At 42.0% G+C, this 22,027-nt stretch overlaps 1 protein-coding gene across 1 annotated transcript in view; it reads left to right on the top strand.

The window, feature by feature from the left end:
- The window catches only part of LOC307249660 (acid-sensing ion channel 1), a 150,146-nt gene extending 131,068 nt beyond the window's left edge, over positions 1-19,078 (top strand). The window contains exons 5-11 of the mRNA XM_080026493.1: positions 10,317-10,467; positions 11,496-11,552; positions 12,130-12,283; positions 14,560-14,651; positions 14,883-14,962; positions 15,695-15,799; positions 16,602-19,078. Coding sequence (XP_079882619.1) covers positions 10,317-10,467; positions 11,496-11,552; positions 12,130-12,283; positions 14,560-14,651; positions 14,883-14,962; positions 15,695-15,799; positions 16,602-16,697 — 735 coding nt within the window. The 3' untranslated portion in view covers positions 16,698-19,078. The remainder of the gene's footprint in view (positions 1-10,316; positions 10,468-11,495; positions 11,553-12,129; positions 12,284-14,559; positions 14,652-14,882; positions 14,963-15,694; positions 15,800-16,601) is intronic.
- The last annotated feature ends 2,949 nt before the right edge of the window (positions 19,079-22,027 follow it).

A 22,027-nucleotide genomic window follows, 5' to 3' on the forward strand; every position in this document is an offset into this window, starting at 1 on the left:
GGGGACAGTAAAATACGGCCCTCTTACTGCAAGCTCCAGCACTTCTGCTCTCAATTCACCGGCCAGTGTTGTTGTTGTAAAGCAGCTGACCGGCGCGGCGCTAAATGTTTACGTCACACCTGACGCTGTTTACAAGCACCTCTTTCATTCCGGAGCGCTATGTAAAAGGGGCTACTGATGCGCCAGCAAGCCGGCGTTGCTTGGTTCTGTGTAAATAACACAGAAGCAAGCAAAGCCGGCATTTTGGAGTGATGTTGTTCCGTCAATATGCCGCAATCTCTGTGTAAAAGGGGCTATAGACAGTAGTGCAGAGGTCGGATAGCTAATGGGAGGGAAAGCCAGGTTGTACAGATGGGTTTTGAGCCTTGATTTAAAGGCATAAATGGAGGGGGCATCACGTATGTCAGGTGGCAGTTGGTTCCACAAGCGTGGAGCCGCTACTGCGAAGGCCCGGTCACCTTTTTGTTTGAGTCTGGATCGGGGGATGTGGAGAAGACCCTTATTTGAGGATTTTAGGGACCTAGGGGCTGAGTGGGGGTGTAAAAGGTCTGCTAAGATGGGGCCTGACCATTGAGGGCTTTGAATACCATGAGCACTGTCTTAAAAATTATCCTTTGTTGTACTGAGGCCTGTTTCAGGTAGCTGGTTTTACATACTCTGAGTTTAATCCTGCGCTCTGAGTTGGTCAACTCAGAGCGCAGGGTTGACGAGCAACTCTGGGTTTTCGGTTTCAGAACAGTGGATCAGCGTTGGGTAAATCAACTCTGAGCGTGTTCACTCTAGGTTGATCGCGTGCGTAAAAGCCATCATCAATGGATCGCTGAAAACATGATTCACCATGGAAACAGAAGAAACAAATGCTTGATCCTCCCACTTCTCTACTTCTCAAAAAAGAAATCTCCGCTCCTCCCACTAGAGTTAGAAATATTAACGAATGAGCTTATGGTATGGAGAAGAATTAACGGGTATATTGTCTCATAACTCTGATCTAATCTCCTCTGCAATTCAGAAAAAAACAGAGCAAACATTTTTTGTCAAGAGAATAATTTCGCTTCCTTATGAGAAGCCATAGTCTATTTTAAAAAGTTACGCATATCAGCAGTAAAGTATAAAGCTGGCGCGGCACAGTATTACTGACAGTGTTTTATATTCGCCGGATAATATGTTGGCAAGCTATGGCCTAATACTGTGCAGTAAACAGACACATTAGGTGACAGTTTCCATTGAAGAGCCTGATTGATTTATTACCAGATCCATTTTCCTCTAGTGATCACAGTTTAAATTATTATATCATTTTTATATTCATATTAGGCTATTTAACGAGGCTCGTCTGTGACTTTAGGATCGCACAAGTGAACAGTAACGATCGCGTGCAGCCGCAGCGTTACATGAATCCACCTGACATAAATCTGTTCAGTGGCACAGACGTTAAAAAGCATACAATACAAATAGGTTTACTAATCTGAATATAGAGCATGTCACGATGTGTAACGTGGCCGCCTATATGAACGGCTGAGAACAAGGCTACTGATCAGATAAATGATCGGTCAAACGTAAAATCATCAGGAAATGCTAAAAACATCCCGATGGAGATTTCTATGGAGTGATTTTGCTTCAAACTGTATAGGGACGCGTGTGACAGTGACACTCTTTCTTCAGTCGGAGCTGCAGCGTAAAGTGAAAACAAACTCAGTGTAACCACCTACCGAGCAGGCAGACCCGTCGCCAGACCTCAGTCTTAAGGGGGGCATATGAAATGCATAGGGGGGCACAATTATTTTTAGCCTATACGTATATTTTTAATAATCCTATACTCCATTCGCGCAGCACATAATCATCACGTTAAACTAACCAACAGCAATAGCCTATGACCCGGTAGCCTATAGCCGACAACATCACATCAGTCCTCATAATTTAAAGCAATACATTACATAGAAGCAATGCTATGAATATCCATAAAACACTTGACTATACTACATATTAGATGTAACACCAGAAGCATCTCTCAAACATTGCATTTTAAAGCAGTCAACAGAGGGATATGCATCGCCATTAGACACACAGACGCACGCACGCACGCACACACACACACACACACGGTAGCTTACTTTGAGTGGGGTCAGCGCTGTCCTCCCCCCCTCCCTCCTGTCAGTACAGCGGGAGGCGGCGTTTCTCCGAGCTGAACCTCCTCATCAAAATATCCTTCCACTCAGACTTAAACTTGTGAGTCAGGTCCTTTTCAAAAGCAAGCTGAATCAGCTGGGCCTTGCGTCTGTGCAGCACACTGCGCCGATGCTCTGAGAAGACGTTTTTCAGCGTGGAAAATGAGTTTTCACACATTGCTGTGGAAGCTCCTAAAGTTCGGGCAAGGGTGTAGGCTGTGAGAACAGTCGGCATAGCCTGGAGCGCACAGTTGAATGTGCTAAGGATGTTGGCTATTGTCCATTTTCCGTCTTCGGGGGGAATCGGGGTTTCAGACATTTTCATAACCAGGAACTCACAAGCCACGGTATATTCGGATTCAGCCACATCAGTTCCAGCTAATAGCAGGAGAGGGGTTACCTTTCATGGGTTCAGGAAATTATCCTCGGCCTCTGGGTTCAAAGCAGCCAGTGCGCCAATCAGCTCGCTACTGCGCTCTCCAAAACGTGCACCCATCTCTCCCTGCACAGCATCAATAACACTGAAAAATATCCTCTTGAACTCAGTCTTTTCATTTATGTCACCTTGTGACTGGCCAACTGTTTCCTCAACTGAAAATCCGCGGAGGTTCTTGTTCACTGTGCGTCTTCTCTTGCTTGGACCGGGGTCGGCCACCGGTAAAGCATCGGTGGCCGCGGCTGGAGGAGCGCAGAGGTCCCACAGTGCAGAAAACTCGTTTTCTGTGCGCAGTTTCTTCACGCAGTCAGAAGCGCTGTTCACAAGTGTCACCGCAGTGAACAAGTCCATATCTTCGGCTTGTAGCAGTCTGTTCGGCGGCTCAAAAAGTGACAACAGTTTCTTAACAAGGTGCGCAATGAAAAGAAAACTGCGCTGCATAATGGCACGAAGCAGCCCCGAAGCCTCGACGCGAACCTCGGCTCCAAAGCCCCGTGTGTTTTCCACATCGGTCAGTAATGTGGATATGTCGTGAAAACTCTTCACCACAACTTTGACCGTTGCCAGTGGCCAGTCCATCTCTGGTCCAAGAGACGTTTAAGGGTCTCGCCTTTGTACAGAACAGCCACGGTTGGCTTCCTGATGAAGTTGTACAGCATGTTGCATAGTCTGAAAAAATCCTCGACAGCTGCTTCACTGGACATGGCATGAATCACAACCAGATGAAGTTGGTGATTAAAGCAATGAATATATGGTATGTCACGATCCAGCTTGTTTTGTAGCAATTTCTGCACACCACCATGCCTGCCAGACATGAGTGATGCGCCATCATAAACCTGACTTAGGATTTTGTCCGTGCTGAGTCCGGCGCTGGTGAGCTCATCAATGATGACACCTGTCAGGGCCTCTGCATCACCTTTCTCAGATGTTGCCATTACCAAGAGGCGCTCACATACACTATAGTTTTCGTCAACAAAACGCACAACTACAGATATATTTTCTTGGCCTAAAGGATCCCGTGTGCCATCCACTTTAATTGAATACCAGCTATCGCCGACTTGTCGCACTATCTCCTCTGTCACAAGTTTGCTCATCATTTCAATCATCTCGTTTTGTATCTGTGGGCTGGTATAGCGTGCATTCTGTGGGATTGTTTTTGTTATCCTTGTCAGTTCTGGATCTTTGCGCATTGTGTACTCGAAGAGAGACAAGAACAGCCCCATGGAACTATTTTCATCTAGCACACTGGCAAAACCAGCATTATCTCCACGTAACGGCAATTGATTCACCACTAAAAACTCCAGCATATCAATTACGGCTGAGATGTAGTATCTGTTGCGCGCCAGTTGCTCTGAATTTAAGAGAGTGGAAATCTCTTTCCCTGTCTCTCTACGTTTTTCTGAATCTCTCCACATTGCTTCACAGGCTAAATGTTCTTTTGAAGCTGCATGCTTATTTAAGCCCTTGCCTGTTTCAATTGCATGTTTCCAATCATTAAATCCCTTAATGGAGAAGGTCGCGTCCGATGATACAGATTTTAATTTCCTGCAGGCATAACAAAATGCGGCGTCCTTTTCCACCGAGTAGGCCTACTCAAGCCAGTCCCTGTTTAAATACCAGCTAGAGGAAAATGATTGTTTTTTTGCACCAAACATTTTGACCTGTTTGGGTTTGTCCGTGCCGAGGTCACTCACACCCACTGATCCAACAGGCAGTTGTGGCCCAAATAATGCCCCAGTCGCGGTTGCACTTGACCGGCTGCTGGTAGCCTCCGCGCCGTGGCCGCTGCTGGTCCTGCCAGACCCAGGATCTGGCTCCACGGGGGCTCAGGCTCAGATTGTCGTCCAGGGTCTCCTCCAACAACATCAGGAGACGTCGGTATTGTATCCGATTTGGCAGAGGGTGGACTTTTCAACCACTTACGAATATCATGAGGAAATTAAAGTAAGCTGGCAAAAACCATTGACACGTAAGGCGAAAAACTCGTATAGCTTCACTTTTCAAAAATGCGCGGTAACCGTTAGCGGCTACGTTGACGTAGTTACGTAGGCCTACGTAGCCTAACTATGGCTCGTGATAGGCAGGCTGTTGCAGTGCAGATAGATTCCCATCAATCAAACAAAATCACACCATTGTTTTTTTATATTTTTTAATGATAAAGAATGCAACATTAGTAATTATCAACACATTAGTAGCTACTATGATAATATAGGCCAATATATATAATATATATATATATTTTTTTTTTTTCTGTGCCTCAAGTGAAATGCACAAGCATTTCGGGGGGCGGGCCCGCCCATGGCGACGGGTATGCGAGCAGGTTAGACCCATGGCGTATGTTGCCGCAGTAACTGACTCTCGGTTGCGCTGAACCTGCTACCTGAAACGGAAAACCCAGTTTCCACTAACTCAGAGCTAACAAACTCTGGGTTGCCTCAAAACCAGCTACCTGAAACAGGCCTCTGGTAGCCAGTGAAGGGAAGCAAGAGCGGGTGTGATGTGTTCCCACTTTTTTGACCCAGTCAACAGTCTTGCTGCTGCATTCTGAACTATTTGGAGGCGTGATATGAGGGACTGAGGGAGACCAAGGTAGAGGGAGTTACAGTAATCCAGCCGTGATGTTATGAAAGCATAGATAACTATTTCAAAGTTGTGATATGATAGGGAGTGCTTTATTTTAAAGATGGTTCTGAGCTGGTAGAAGCTGTGCTTCACTACGGATGAGATTTGCTTTTTAAAGCATAGCTCAGAATAAAAAATGACGCCCAGATTTCTAGCGGACGTTTTAATGAATTAGGTTAGACTACCTAGGTCAGTGAAGATGGGTTTTTTGAATTTGGAGGGGCTAAAGATGATGACTTCTGTTTTGCTATTGAGATATAATTGTGAGTCCTCGGCGTAAAAGTGGAAAGACAGGTTATATTTTCTGATTATATTCCCCAGTGGGAGCATATATAAACAAAACAGGATTGGACCCAGGATGGACCCTTGGGGGACCCCACAAGACAGCGGGGCAGAGGAGGAGGAGTGCTGACCTATGGACACTGAAAAGGATCTATGGGAGAGGTAGGAGGAGAACCACTGCAGAGCTGAGCCCCTTATACCAACCCACTGATGGAGACGGGCTAGAAGAGTGGGGTGGTCGACTGTACCGAAGGCAGCACTGAGGTCTCATAAGACTAAGATGCCGTTCTCACCTGTGTCTAGCGTGAGGAGTAAGTCATTAGACACTTTTAGCTGAGCCGTTTCAGTGCTGTGGTGTGCCTTAAAGCCAGACTGAAAGGGCTCCTAGACATTGGCAGAGTTGAGAAATGGCAATACTTGAGAGAGGACTGCTTTTTCAAGAATTTTTTAGATGAATGGTAGTTTCGATATTGGACGGTAGTTATTTGGGCAATTAACATCCAGGTTATGTTTTTTAAGCAACGGCTGGACAACCGCGTGCTTGAAACATGAGGGAACAGTGGCAGAGACAAGGCAAGTGTTTATAATGATCAGAATGCTCGGACCGATGGTTTCAAAGGCGTCTTTGATTATCTGAGAGGGCATAGCATCATTGGGGGATGTAGAAGGTTTTCATGTGCTTGATAATATCTCTCAGATCATCAAGGGTCACTGGTGAAAATTGTTCAAATATAGCTGTAACAGCTGGGGGACACGGTAAAGTGCTGGAAGCAGAGGGGGTAAAAGACATTTTTATGTTTTCTATTTTATCAATAAAAAACCTTAAAAAAGTTTCACAAATGCCTATGGATGATTCGACCTCTGGGGAGACTTCGGGGTTAATAATTGAGTTGATGGTACTAAAAAGGATTTTCGGCCTGTTAGAGTGTTTGTTAATAATATCTGAGAAATGTTTGGCTCTGGCTTTCTTAGCTGCTGTCTGGAAGGCCGCTAATTAATTTCTGAAAATGTCAAGAGAGATGGTAAGTCTATCCTTGTTCCATTTCCGCTCAGCTCTACGGCAAGCCTGCCTGAGAGAGCGGGTTGTGTCATCAAGCCAGGGTTGTGACTTCTTGCGGCGAGAGATATAGCAAGGTAACCGGCGAACGTATTCCGCACCAGGGTAGATAAACGCCAAGTGACATCTGTCGGAGGAGCCAAGGCATCCGCTGTTTTGGATCTCCAGTGACTCTCGGATATGCAGGAGCATATGGCGATCATATGTCCGTATGGCGTCGGAACAATGCCACAGGAACAGCAGAGAAAACACACACAGATTTAAAAGCGATCTAACAGGTGGGAGCTGAACAGGTAAGAGCTGACGGCAGGCCGACAAACACACTGGCGCCATCTTGCTCCTCCCCTCCAGTCATCTACAGGCTCTACAGTCGAATTTAGTTGATACAACCTTCATGACTTTCTGAGGTTTTAATTGCAGGACTTATGGTCGTATTGGTATTCATACTTAAGTTATGGATCTGAATAGTTTGTTTGCCATCGAACAATGAATGAATCAGGGTAACACCATCGTCAAGTGCATCAGTGATGGAACATATTCGTCACTGGCCTTGTGCAAGGCTTTTGTTGGGCCCCAGGGAGTTGAAATGAGAGTCCCACATGGTAAGCGCTGCGCTATCAGCACTATTCTGTGTTGTGAAGGACAAATGCTATGTTGCCTTCACACAAAGGCGCATATAAATGTAACACTGACAAAGAGCAGAAATTGTAAGGATCTTTTAATTCTCCTTTCAAACTGTTTTTTTCAGCTGGAAATTGAACGCTGAGCCTTCAGCGTTAAGACTATATAACCAACCCACAGTGCAATTGGAGGTACTGTTCATGATTGCGAGCCCCTTGGAGACTTTAGGCCCCTGTGCTATTCTCATTGTAACACACTTGGGGCCCTTGACATTATTTAAGAAAGACACACTTTTCCCCGCTTGGCTTGAGGAAGTGTGTCTTGCTCAGTGAAACGAGGTGCTTGTAAGTTGTTCCACTGTGTGACTGAATCATTTTTGCCGGTGTGACGGCCAGCATACAGTCAGAAAAATCATATACACTGGCCCCATTAATATAACCTAAGACGAAACCATGCATAATGAAATGAGAAGGGAGAAGGACGGATTTGGGAGTTATCTCAGTCCTTCCACGTCCACCCCGACCAGTGTGAGTGTCTTCCAGTGTCGACGGGCTGCCGCAGGATTTTGCATTCTGCATTCTGCCAATGTCGCGTCTGCAGGAAACTGTCCCTCTTTGTTTTTCTCTTTTTATCACTCGTTCCCTTTGGGGTTTTTTCCCTCTCCAACAGTCATTACAATTTCTCCAGTACTTATCCTGTCTCTTTTATATGATTTTTCTTCCTCTCTCTCTCTCTATCTCTCTCTCTATGTCTCCCAATTTATTTATTTATTTATTTATTTTGTTTCATTGACTGGCAGGCTCCCATTTCATTAATCTAATGCAGTTTGCTCACATTCATTCAACTCTCTCTTGCTCCAGCAGTCCAGTAGTGTAAAACTGTTGGCGTCTTTTCAAGCGGCCAAACTGTCACTCACCGGGATCCCACAGAGGAAGAATCTGCAAACTCCCCCCCTACTTAACATGAAAAGCCACAACTTCAAAATGTTTTCCTCTCCCAGCTTGTCAATCCTCCCCTATTGAGCATGCGTGTCTGTCTGAGTCTTAGCTTACTGTCGCCCATCCCCTTTTTTTACCTCTTTCGTTTGCTCTCTCTCTGTCTCTCTCTCTGTCTCTCTCTCTCTCTCTGTCTCTCTCTCTCTCTCACTCTCTCTCTCTCTCTCTCTCACTTACCCAGTTAATGATGGGGGAAATGAGGTCACAATCTTTACATGATTTATTTTCTTCTTCGTGGTGGTTAAACAGCCAACGGTCCATCAAAACATTTCCGAAATCTCTCTCACGCTAGATTCACTTTTGTCCACACTTGCAAAATTAGGCATTTGCAGAGGTATAGAAACGGCTTAACTCTGACCACCACAGAGAGCCATTACGCATGTATATACTAAGTGTAGCCCATGTGATCAGATGTTAAGATATCATTCACCATTCATATTGATAATCACATTTTACCCCAGTGAGGATGGAGGTTCACATTCTGTACGACTTTTTGATGCATCCTTGGTTGGAAAAAGCAGAAGAATCATTACTATGTCTTTATTCGATTTTTTAAAAGCTTTTTTGTGTGTGTGTTTTCAGTGTTGTTGTACTGCATGTGCATATGTGATTACCGTATGTGTAGGTTGAACATCGCCTTGGGCTATTAGTAACCAAATTCATTGTGCGAGTCATGTGGCTGCCTTTCTAGCTTTAGTACAAATTGTTAAGTGCAGGTCCCTTTTCCATAACAGTGGCCTTTAATTTATTGCTATGTGAGCGCTCGGTGATGCACTGTTTGAGCTGATGAGACGGAAACACACAGGGGGCTGTTTTATAGCTTCCCACTTCATTAAATGCATCGAGTTTTGCCCTTCCTTTTCTTTTAAGGTAGCTTGAATGTTAATGAATGCTGCCAATATTTAAATATAATTTGGAAATTGCAAAAAAAAGCACTCTTCTGGAGGTTTTCAGTTGACTTTTTCTACATTAACGGTAAGTTGGGGCTTGTTTCAGAGTAGGGGCTGTATATGTTTACATTTGTTCTACTGTATATATATACATATTTTTTTTTTATTGTTCTGTATTTATTTTTATTCTACAGTATGATGATGCCCTGATGGTGGAGGTCACCATGCATTAGGCTTTTATCATTTGAAAAATACTGGAGCAAAACAAGTATGCACAAGATTCAAAGGTTTAATTTCTCACATGTCGAGCTGAAACAATTAGTCAATCAATTGAGTATTTGAATATTTATTAGTCGTTTTAATTCATTCTTGGAGCAGCAATGTCGACATTTTTTTGGTATCAGCTTCTCAAATGTTTCCTTATTTTTTAGTTTAGTTGATGCCTCTGGGTTTTCAACAGAAAAAGCCATCTCAGTATGTCAACTTGGGCCTTGGGAAATAGTGTTTGGCATTTGTGTTTGCCATAGTCGGAAATTTTATTTACAGATGATTCAGATTTCATTAGTTGCAGGGCTAGTCACATGTTCGTTCAATATATGCAGTGTAATGCAACGTAGCGTACTCCTGAATCTGTGCTCAAAAGGCAGCTGTGAAATACATTTTAATCATAACAATAATTAAAATAAGAAAAATGGATCACTAAAAAAATAAATATAAAGGATAAGTCTCAGTTAACTATACCAAACACTTGAATACAGGTCAGAGGATGGGGATCACATTCTCTCCTGGACTGGTGGCTCTAGACATGTCTCTATATGTCGACAGAAAGGGGATATTTTCAAAAGCACAGTTTGCATAAGAGTGATGAAAAAAAATGTGTGGATCAAAACAGAAAGAACATGGCACCATACTTTCTTTTTCTCCTGCTGCCAAGCTGTTTGTAGTGTTACTCACAGCATCGCAACTGATTCAGTTTCTGCACGGAGAGTGGGCACAGTACAATGAAAATCACAGAGGGAGAGTAGGAACAGAAGGAAGCGTAGGAGAGAAGCTCCCACAGTAAGCACCACCACTATGCACAGTATTCACCACAGAATAAAGAAACAAGCTGTATGTGTAATGGCCTCTCATATGGACGGACTACCAAGTTTGTCATTATGTTGATACAAAAGTACAAGGTCAAATTATCTCTCTCTCTCTCTCTCTCTCTCTCTCTCTCTCTCTCTCTCTCTCTCTCTCTCTCTCTCTCAGTTGACATACCTTCCTCCACCATGGGGGGACTGCAAGGCCACGGCAATGGACTCGGACTTCTTCAGCACATACAGCATCACAGCCTGTCGGATCGACTGTGAGACAAGATACCTGGTGGAGAACTGCAACTGCAGGATGGTCCATATGCCTGGTAGGAAGCCAGATATATGCTCCACAATACTGGATACAAATACCGTACATCTGCATTTATTTTTAAAGGGGTACTTTACTTGTTAAGTGCCTGTTGTTGTGATTGGCAATGTGTTCACTTGAAATTGTGGTGACACAACACAATTCATAAAGGAACAAATTGCTTCTTCTTCTTTTTCGACACGCTGCAAGAGATCAGATACTTTCACACACCGGTGAATCGGAAAACTCAACTGTTTTCACATTGTGTGTGTGTGTGCAGTAATTGCAGCTGGCATTTGCTGTCTACCTCCCTACATTTAATCACTGCGCGCCATCTCAGACGGCAAATTGAAAAGGAGTTTGGCACGGAGGAAACATTTGGATTTGGCCTACGTTAACCCGTGCTCACCAGTCCAATAATAATGAATGTCTCTTTCTCTTTAGAGCGGGTCACTTTCAGCTTCTGTTTTTTTGCATATAGACTGCCAGACAATGTGCTCGCGTGATAATCAGGATGAGCTGCCATAGTCTAGTGATTGTGCTCTTGATTAATGAGAGTCTGAGAGAGGACAGAGAACTCCGCAGGTAAAAATCCATCAGCCCTGCTGGTTTGTGCCCTGCACCAATTCATCTCGCCTATCTCCCTGTCATTAAAGTGTTTTTACCATGAACCAAAAATGCAGTGAATAATTGCTGCCGGGAAGTCATTTTCTCTACATCAAGGACATATCTTTTTTATTTTCTGAGAGTGGTAGAGCGATGGCTCAGGGGAGGGAAGGATGGGAGAGGGTGATGGAGAGAGACTGAAAGGAGTGACGACGAGAGGCAGCGAAAGTACAAAAGTGAATAAAATCAATTGTGAGATGAGATCAAAAATTGCAAATAATGTCCAGTGGTGATAAGGACGGCATTGACGGTCCAAGACAAAACGCATTGTAAACTTAGATTACGTAATCCTTTGTGTTTCTTTAAAAACCCTCTTTTCCCCCTCCATCCCTCCTTTTATTCAGGCTGAGAACATTGTGTTTTGTTCTTGTCTGTCCCTAGGAGATGCCCCATACTGCACCCCGGAGCAGTACAAGGAGTGTGCAGATCCAGCCTTGGGTAAGGAGATAAACCTGAGTGTGTGTGTGCGTGCGTGCGTGTGTGTGTGTGTGTGTGTGTGTGTGTGTGTGTGTGTGTGTGTGTGTGTGTCCCATTTCGGAGCCCCTGATCCGAACTGATAACGGATAATAGTGTTCCTTCAGCCCCATGGAAGCCTTTTCTCAAATAGTAAACCTCAGGCATGGCGCTTAGGCTCTTCTTTTCCCACTGCCCTTCCCTCCCTGTCTCTCCATCAAATGATACCTTCCGGGCCTTTTGTGTCTGTTGCTTGTTTTGATATTGACTTGGCATATCTTGCTCTTTCATGACATGGCCTCACATCTCGGCCTCCGAAATGGTTCTCTGACTCTGTCTAAATCCTTCTTGTATCTTTTGTATTTCTTGTAAGGGTCCCTCAGGTGTCTGCTCGCGGCGTTTTTTTCGCAATTTTCCTCTGATGCCTTTCACTCTGCTGGGTGTTTGTTTATCATCCTGGGGTGACGATATATCTATCTGTCCCCCTGTATTCTCCTTTTCTTTCGCTCAATCATCTTCCCTCTCTCTCTTTTTCTCTCTCTCTGTCTACTTCATTTTTCAGACTTCCTTGTGGAGAGAGACAACGACTACTGTGTGTGCGAGACGCCGTGCAACTTGACGCGCTACGGTAAAGAGATGTCCTTTGTCAAGATACCCAGCAAAGCCTCAGCCAAGTATCTCGCCAAGAAATTCAACAAGACAGAGCAGTACATAGCGTAAGTCACCTCCTCATGTCTTTATTTTGTCAAACGGTGACTGGGGATCAGCATTGTTTCACTCATTAAAAACCTGACAAATTAGTCACCAACGTTTTAGTTTTTCTTGAAATCAGCCATATGTCACAGGCATCATTCCAGTCAATTGTGATTTGCTTTTGTTTGCGATTGTTTGTGATTTCCAACAACTCCTAGAAAAGGAGTTTCTTCCAGACCCTAATTATTAGTTGAAATTAGAGGGTAATGTTTTAGCAAACGCAGGTTTTCTACAGGCCTGAGAAAGGTGGCACTCAAAATGTTGAGAAAACTTTTTTTTTTTACAATCCTTTTAAGTAGATGTTTTGAGTTTGATTTCCCTTTAAGCAACGTGCTGTGTCAGGTTCACCAGGATATTTTCAATGTGGGGAGAAAAAAAGAAGAAGGAGCTTCAAGTCGGAGCTTGACTTGATTAACCAGCCGAGTGTCAAGTGTCTCTTTGCCAGAAAGAGAGATCAAAGGTAGTCCAAGGAAAAGAGGACAGAGTGCTACAATAGTTGAATATTTTATTTATCTATTCCCAGCAGAGCCGTTGAGGACAAGATAATTACACCATCTGTAGTCAAAGTGCTGCAAAAAGCTTTCATTTCTCCTTTCAGAAGTTGTTATTAAATTCCCTGTGGATAGATGTAAGTCCATCTGGATATGTTTTCTTTTTTTTTCTGGACCGGCTGTCTTTCCAAACAATATCACTCAGATGAACATTAGCTGGGACTGTTCTGGTATCTGGGCAGCACCAGTTTACTGGTGTGAAACTGAAGTCTGTCTCAGTGGACTGTCTACGAGAGAGAGACCTACACACACATACAGTACAGCTTCATCTGCTTTTTGAGAGAAGCTGTGACAACTTACTCGAGTCAGGTGTGCCAACAAATCAGGACAAAACCCTGAAAATGTAATTAATAGATAAAAAGATTTTAAAGAGAAAGAAAACAGGGGATCATATACCCAAGGGGGTAACACTCTATGCAGGTGTCAGTGCATGTTGAAAGATCACAGAGAAGGTAAATGGATAAAACAATAAACTATTATTTGATTTATGAATTAATCTAAGTATATCACCTAAACTAGTTAGCGAGCAAGCAGAGACATCTAAACATTGGGCTAGAAGCATTGGAGCAAAGGGTTGAAAATGGACATTATTATTATTATTATTATTATTATTATTATTATTATTAGTATTATTATTATTATTATTATTATTATTATTATTATTATTATTATTATTATTATTATTATTATTATTATTATTAATGTTATTATAAATGAATGGACAGCTAAACTAATTAGCTAAAATAATAGATTAAACAGTAGAAAGAATTGGCTACTAGCATTGGATAAATGGTTCAACATTAGCTGAAACATTTCTGAGGACACTTAATGGAACAGATCCATCTTTTATATTAGTTGATCTAAATGTATCTGTGCTTTTACTGATGGGATAAATTGTCTGCGGTGAGGGGGGAACCTACTTCTGACAGGGCTGTAAATGCAGCAGGTCTAAGAAAAAAGGAAAGGAATCCACTAATCGAGATTACCAGGCGAGGGAATAAGTGTGATGGTTGTTTTGAATGGTGTTAACTGGATGTTTTGTGTGCTTTTTAAAAACTTCAATACAAGTGCAATCAACCTGCAGGGCCTATAATTCCATCTCTCTCACTTAGCAACGAAACAAGCAGATGGTGTGTGTGTACACTTCCGTCTCTATACATCAGCTCTAATTTGCATTCAACCGTTTCAAAACAGACCTCGGTTTTCCAAATTTTTTTTTATTTTTTTGTAAGACTGACACATCAGGACTTGCCTGGCCTTGAGTTACGGTTTTGATCTCAAACTCCAGTGGGGTATGAACTCTGATTCGGCCCACACAGAGGATATTCAGGAATCAAAATAATAGTCTGCGTTGCCCTCGGCTTCTAAAATGATCCCCTTTCTTTTCTTTTTTTTTTGCTGAAGTCATGGGTTTTAGACATTACCATCGGACAAAATCAAAGAGCTGTCATCATTTCCCTTGTTTTCCTCAATTACCAGAGCCACCTTGGGGGAATTGGTTAGAGGCAGCCAGTTATTTGCTCAACTCGACGCTTTTGCACTCCTTTATCTACAGGAAGTGGCAGACTCACTAGTCATCCGCTCCGCCTTAGGACACTTTGATAAAAGAAAATGTATAAAAATATAAACTGAGAAACTTGGATACGTGACTTAAGAATGTGTGCCTCTCTCTCTCTCTCTGTCTACAGTGATAACATTCTGGTTCTGGATATCTACTTTGAAGCGCTGAACTACGAAACCATTGAACAAAAGAAAGCCTACGAATTGGCTGGCCTTCTGGGTAAGAAAATGTATTTTCTTTGGAAGAGAAAATGTGCAGAATATAACTAAAAATGTGCCTTTTACCCAAAGTGACGGTTACACACGTGCTTGCATTTTTATAATAGGTGTTCAAACATCTGTTTTTGCCTCTCAGATGTTTACTTAAATAAATATCTGTGTTTCATGCAAATGGCCTCCCTCTCTTTTTTGTCTCATGGCACAATTTGCGGTTTCTTATTTGTCTTTGCAGGTGATATTGGAGGTCAGATGGGTCTCTTCATCGGAGCCAGCATCCTCACTATTCTCGAACTCTTTGACTATCTATATGAGGTAAAATGTTTTTTATTTTTTTTATATCTCCCATCGTCATCAGGAGCCTCCCACTTAAATAAAACCTCCAGTGTGATGTGTATTGTTTATGGAAAATTGCTCCATAGTTATGGAATTACTTCCTCACAAAAACATTTTCACCACAGTGTTGGCGTCTGCACAAGGACGTGTTTTGGCGAGTGTGACGAACGCTCTGTCCCTCACCATGTCTCTCACACATTCTTGGCAGCACGGACGCTGAATACATTAACATTTTCGATGTACTATGTTTTTGATTAGTCAAGATGCCTCTGTCCATTCTGATTAAAGTAATTCTGCTTTGCATACTGCGTCTATGCCATCTCTCCAACAGCAATGCGGAAGGATTCTTTTTGTGTGTGTGTGTGTGTGTGTGTATGTGTGTGTGCGCGTGTGTATGTGTATGTGTGCGTGTATGCGTGTGTGCGCGTGTGTGAGACAGTCCTAGCAAAAAGTCTCTCCTGCTCATGTGCAAGATCGATCAAATTTTTTTACAGATGCATAAAATCAATCTCATTTGAATTTCTCTTTGCATGATCCTTTAAACAGGGAAGTGTGTGTGCTTGAAGTATATGCTAAGTTAAAAAGAGAAGAGATGAGAAAAGATCAGAATAAGCCTTTTTTGGTTGCTCTCCAGAAACATTACAAAAAAAAACACTTCATATGTTTTGATGCCAAAACGTCAATAACCCGGTTGTCCTCGCATATTTTCAGGTGATCAAGTACAAGCTTTGCCGATGCGCGAAGAAGAAACACAAAGGCCGCAGCAACAACAATGACCGGGGAGCTGTGCTGAGCCTGGATGATGTGAAACGCCATGTCAGTATAGGCTGCATGCATGCCCGCCAAGTACTTCTCACTGTGTCAGAACTGCATTGCTTTGACAGGGGCACACTCTCTCCTTAGTCTTCAACGTCTCCACCTCCAAAACGGCGGTGGTGGGAAAGAGTAAACAAGAGAGTGATGACATAGAGACAGAGTGACAAAGCCAGGGAAGGGAAAGGACTTGAGAGACGAGAAAGCGATTGGATGAAGTGATTGGGATGCGATGGGGGAGAGAGAGAAAATTGAGAGAGAGGGAGTAGAAGAGTGAAAAGTGGCTTGAATTTAATCATAGCCGGGGTGACAGGAGCAGCAGGGACAGGGGCCAGAATTAAAGAGTTGGAAAAGGTGTGACAGCTCACTTATGTCCAAGTGTAAATGAAGCCAGTTCACTTTAATTGTAAGGCTGAGAAAGCCAAGGATGTCCTCATATCCTCTGATCTCCTCTCCTCACTCACTTGGTATTCCTCTCTTTCCACCCACCTTCATTATCGTCTTCTTGTTTATTTGTTTTTTTACGCCATCATTAATTACGTCATTTTAGAATTCTATTTATTTCCCGCTTCTGGCCTAGCTTGTTGCTGATGTTATGTTATTTTTCTGAGAGCGTTCATTTATATATTCATTTATTTGAATGACTCCCCCATTGTGCGTGCTTGCCTTTCCTCCTATTTATCTCATTACCTCTTTCCTACTTATCATTTCCTCTCTGCTTCACCTTAACTGCCTTTCTTGTTTCTCTCTCTCTCTCTCACTCCTTCTCTCTCTCTCTCTCTCACTCTTTCTCTCTCTCTCTCAGTCTCCTTGCGAGAACCTGCGTACACCATCGACGTATCCTGGCAACATGCTACCTCATCACCCAGCCCAGGGCAACTTTGAAGACTTCACTTGCTGAGCCTACCCCCCGGGTGGAGCATCAAAGTGCGGTTATACAACCAAAGCCAACCACCACACAACAACTGTCCAACACACGGGGAGCCCGAGGACACTGATCGCTCTAGTCTTAAACAGAGGCACTTTTTACAATGAAACCAAGTAAAGTTGTCAAATCACGTATGGCAATTGCGGGTAAAGAACTTTCACCCAAAGTGGAGAGGATATCCCAAATGTACAACAACAACAAAATTATCTTTTTTTTTCAGAAAACATTACATGCAGCACTCTGAACTCTTCTATACCTGTGTTTTCCTCTGGAATACTGCCACAAAAGGATGCTGGTGGGAGAAAAAAACCTTGCCAACATGGACCTCTCTTTCAAAAGACACAAAATGAAATGTAAAATATAAACTTAACAAGGGAAGCTGTACAGTTATCTCACCATAGACAGCAGATCAGAAACAGAGGCCCCATGCCTTTATAACACAGCAACAACACACAATGGTTTCACACGACACCTGGCCTTCTAGTGGGACAAATATTCATGCCGCTTACTCCACTGTACATGTAGCAACATCTGTAAACGATGCAGCGCTCCATTAAAACAACAACATGTTGGACTCTGTGTAGTTTGTATGAGAATGTATCTATGTTTGCAATGACGAGAGAGTTTCCAAGGAGGGTTGTGGCAGCATTGGTAGTGGTAAAGGTGCATCGTCTACCATTTGAAATGTACTGGTGATGATTTCAGGTCTCATCATGTAAATGCATGCTTGTATTTGTCCAGTGCATGTTTTTCATTTCATTTATAATTTTTTATAATTTTTCTCTTTTTTTACATATAAATATTATATATATAAAAAATATAATAATTACCAAGTTTGCCTCAATGATATACAGGAAAAAGGAAGATGATACATCCCATATATTTACGTGTATGCGAGAAGCTATGCGTGCGAGTGTGTGTGTGTGTGCTCATATAAGTTAACAAAGCAGGTACAAGCGTGTGTTTATGGATCGTACAAATGAATGAGCTGCACCTAATTTCTTTTTTTTTCTGAGTAGAGGTGTCTTCATTCAACTTAATTTACTATTATCTGGACTGCTGCGGGATCGGGCTGAGGTCATTATTCTTTTGTTTTTATCAGGAGAGATGAAGGCTGAAATCCTTGGGAGTTTGTGGGGCTGTTAAAAAAAAATTCTGTATCTGTGTTCTAGTTACAAAAGTCTTATCAAAGCACAATTCCGCCAGTATGTAGAGGTGATGTAAAAGATAACGTACTATTCTTCTTGATATATTGTCAAATTATTAATATCGTGTTGATCCAACTGTTTTCGTTTTTTTTCTTCTCATACAAAACACATATTGCCTGATAATCCTGTCGCCATCTTTCAGGTAATAGGCTGGTCTATTCAGTTATCAAATCACTCATGAAATGTAAATATAATTTTCGAAATTGTTATTCTTCTGAGGTGTTATTCTTATCAGTGCATTGCCTCTCTGAAGCCTTTTATTTGTCCCTTTGTTTGAATAGGTAAACAGAGGCAAAAAAAAATATTTTTCAATCCAGGTACTGTGCAAATGTTCAATTTTAGTCACAAGTACAGTAGCTCTCAGAAAATCCTGCACTTCATGGAAGGCATTTTGCTATTCGTATTTCTCTCGTCAACGCATTATCTTGTGTTTGGCTTCATAAAACATTTTTCTTGGAATTAAATAAGCATTTACCCAAAGGGGTTTGGAGGCAGGAGCCTTATTTTAAAATATTTATATTACTTATCTTCTTTTGTGCTACAGTTTAACTGCTTCGAACCACAACATTGTTGTTTTGGAGCTCCGTACCCTTGAAATTTGATTCACAGTTTTCAGCTGCTGTATGAGAAAAAGGATGGATGAGAAAATATCCTGCACACTGCAGCACAGCTAATATAAGTTTTATCAAGATTGTCAGTCAGCCAGCAGTCGCGCGCTATGGACGGCCTCTCTACTGTATACATCTGGTGCTGCCAACTGCTACACTTCTATTAGAAAAGCAGTTTGGTGATGCATGACTGTGAATATTAGAAGAGCCCAGTCATACGCCCATAAACATGGTCTGCCTCTGAATCATGTTTGTGTGCTCGGCCGAATGCACATCAGTCCACTGTTACAAGACGTAAAAATTCTGGGACGGGAAGTTAACTTTTGCCTTATATATTGTTTTCATGTTTTTTTTCCCCTGGGAAAGCAAACATCAACATTGTTCGTCCAATGTGAATGTGCATTAATTGTTTTATTATTATTCTGAGGAGAAACCCTCAGCTGGTAACCAAACATTAATATACAATGGTTAAAGCTCCGGGCAACCAGCTCCACCATGTGATGAAGATTTTTTTTTTTCTGTTCTGAATGTCTTCATGTCTCCCCCCCCCCCCCCCCCCCCCCCAAAGGTTTTATTGTTTTCTGTTTGTACCTGCCAAGAAGACAAATTAATCAAGAAATAAAAGACGATGCTGTTAATTTCCTGCTGTCATTTTGTGTTTTGGTCTGATTGCAGGGTCAGAATACAGGCCAGCTGCCTGCCGGTGACGGAAGTCCTTCAGAAGATGCTTGCTGCATCCTGATAACGCTCCACTGGTGAATAGGGTGGGAGGGTTTGTGGGAGGTGGCCATATGAAGTTCAGACTGAAAATCTATTTTTAAATTCTGGATTCGCTAGGATTTCGTGTAGTCTTATTAGGGTTTCACCTTTTGTTAGCATATCCAGAAAGCTGGGCCACTCAGCCTTTCCCTCGTGAATGAGGTTAAATCATGATTTAGCACCCCAATAAAGAGATCAGAGATGACTGCTCCCTCCTTGAATTCACCTTGTTGGTTGACACAGCCAGTATGTGGATGGTTTTAAAGAGAGATGCGTCTGTAATGTAATCCATCCAAACTGCCTGCCCTTCCTAAATGGCTCTAACACCCTCATCTTATCACCCCAGGCAGCTGGGTGTGAATTACATGGGGCTGTTTTTTCACACAAGGGGACTTTGAATGTTTATTGTTATATTTTAATTTTAGTGAGACTATAGTTGTGCGCCTGTTTTAACCCACTTATGTCAGTTTAATCGTGTCTTCTGTCAACACTGAGCAAGCTCTCACCACGCTCCGTATCCTTTGTATCAAAGGGAATTTTCCTTCTAATCCTATTATCACATCTTATCCACAGAGACAACAAGATTACACTCTTGTTTTACAATATCTTAATGTGGTGCAGTCTTTTTTATGAAAGAAATCCCTATGTCAAAATAACTTTTGTGTCAATAAAATGAATTAGCCTACTGACACAGTTCTGGGTGATTCTGACCCAGTGTTGTATTTCAATATTACTGTAAGGTGACATATCTGTATTTTATATTCAACAAAAATCTTGTCTTGAGCCGGTAGCCGAAGCAAGCTCAGGGTTGACATTTAAAACTGCAAAACACATATTGTGAAGAATCAGTGAAAGAATAGACAAATTTAAGTTTAAAAAAAAAGCTGAGCAGAAAACCCCAACAGCAGTATGATTATTAAAGCACTTGAGTACTATCTTAAGGTACTATTTGTATTTCCTTTATTCTACTCAATATTTCTATTCCATTGCATTAATATGATTGCATTTTTTACTTCGCAGATTTAGATTATTAATTCATATTATCAACTAATTAATTGTGATGCACAATTAAGGATGAAGCTACTGGGCGGTATATCAAATATTTAAAATTAGCCCCATGTTTTCCAAGTGCACACTGTACACTGAACCGACATTCATTTTCAAAAGCCCAACTGATGCTCCAGTTTGTCTCACTGATGTGCACTCACTGGCAGCACGTGAGATGAGTCACGTTTCTGATATAAATTTATCCCTCAGATCTCTCAGTGTAATTAGAAAGCTCCACCGTTTGGCATAGATAAGGCTATGGCCCGGATCCTCTGGGCCCCACTTTACATTCTGCTTGTTAAGAGGATTAATAATTCCAGTCAAGTTTTCTCAGCACTGACAGCAACATTGGATTTTTGGACCGCCTGATTTTCCCTTTGGGTGCAAAGTATGAACCCCTTACTTGTGTGTTTAATATCCAGGGCAGGCTGTCAGGGGGATAAACCTAATCAACCAGCAATCTTACTCACACAGGATGTTAAGTTCCTCTCTGGAGATTTGAAGCAAAGTGAAACAAATGAGATACTGTCTTTGTCTCACGAATGAGGGTTTTTGCAACAACTGGTTACAAAATGCATAATGTATTCCCCTTCCTCCTCCGCCTCCTCTTTGCCTCGTACACACTCACACCGGCACACTCTGATCAAACAGACAGCCAGGCTATTCAAACAGATGGCATGTTTTGTTCTGTAGTAGTGCCATACTAATTGGGGAGAAGTGTATTGACATCAAAGTTTGGATACAAGAAAGAGTTTTAATTTCTGCATCTGATGTACACAGGACCCCAGCCGCTCCACTCCTAATTTGTTGTTTACTTGTTGAAACATGAACCACTTCAGAGGTCTCTCTCTGTGTCTCTGCAGATGAAATATCATACTTCTGCTGATATTTATTCCAAACTAGGTCGTTTAAAACAGTTTCAGTTCAGTACGGAGGTAATAATCAAGGAGGGAGCTGATTTACTCATTCATGAATATCCTACTGGGATGGAGGAACATATTTGAATTTCCCAAAATTGTATGTGTGTGAGATGAAATTCAATAGGGGTATACGTGCATTCAAGTGCCATGTTGGTTTAGTACTTTTCAGGGTAACACTTTAGTTTGATAGTCCACTGTTGATACTCAACAAGCCATCAGTAGATATGCAGTTGCATGTCAACAGTGAATGAGTTGATATTCAACAGAACTATCTCAACAGATAAGTAACATGTATTCAACTAACTGTAAGTTAACTGTAAGTTGAACTATTAGTAGATGGTTAGTTGATATTCAACAGAGCTTGTTCAACAAATAAGAAACATGCATTCGACTAACTATAAGTTTCACAATTAGTAGATGTTTTGAGGTATTGATGGTACTTGCTGTGTACCTAATTGTTGTGTAACTACTAAAAAAAGTTCAATTTACTTCAAATAAATGTGCTTTCCTGCTCAGCTATACTGCCTATATTTTTTAACTTTACTTTGGGGTCATTCAGTGTTACTCGTCAGTTGAGCAAAACGTGTCTCTATTTTGTACTGTTACTAGTTTGTAGAGTGTCTACTGTTCTCAACTGTTTTCACTTTAATTTTACAGTCCTAAGACCTCTCTACTAATGCTAAGTTGAATATCGTCTGATAGTTTGTTGAGAATCAACTATTTTCTCTGTTTTGCTCTGTTAATAGTTTGCAGACACTAGA

The sequence above is a fragment of the Ammodytes marinus genome (genome assembly GCF_949987685.1).
Source record: "Ammodytes marinus genome assembly, chromosome: 4".
Classification (NCBI taxonomy): domain Eukaryota; kingdom Metazoa; phylum Chordata; class Actinopteri; order Uranoscopiformes; family Ammodytidae; genus Ammodytes; species Ammodytes marinus.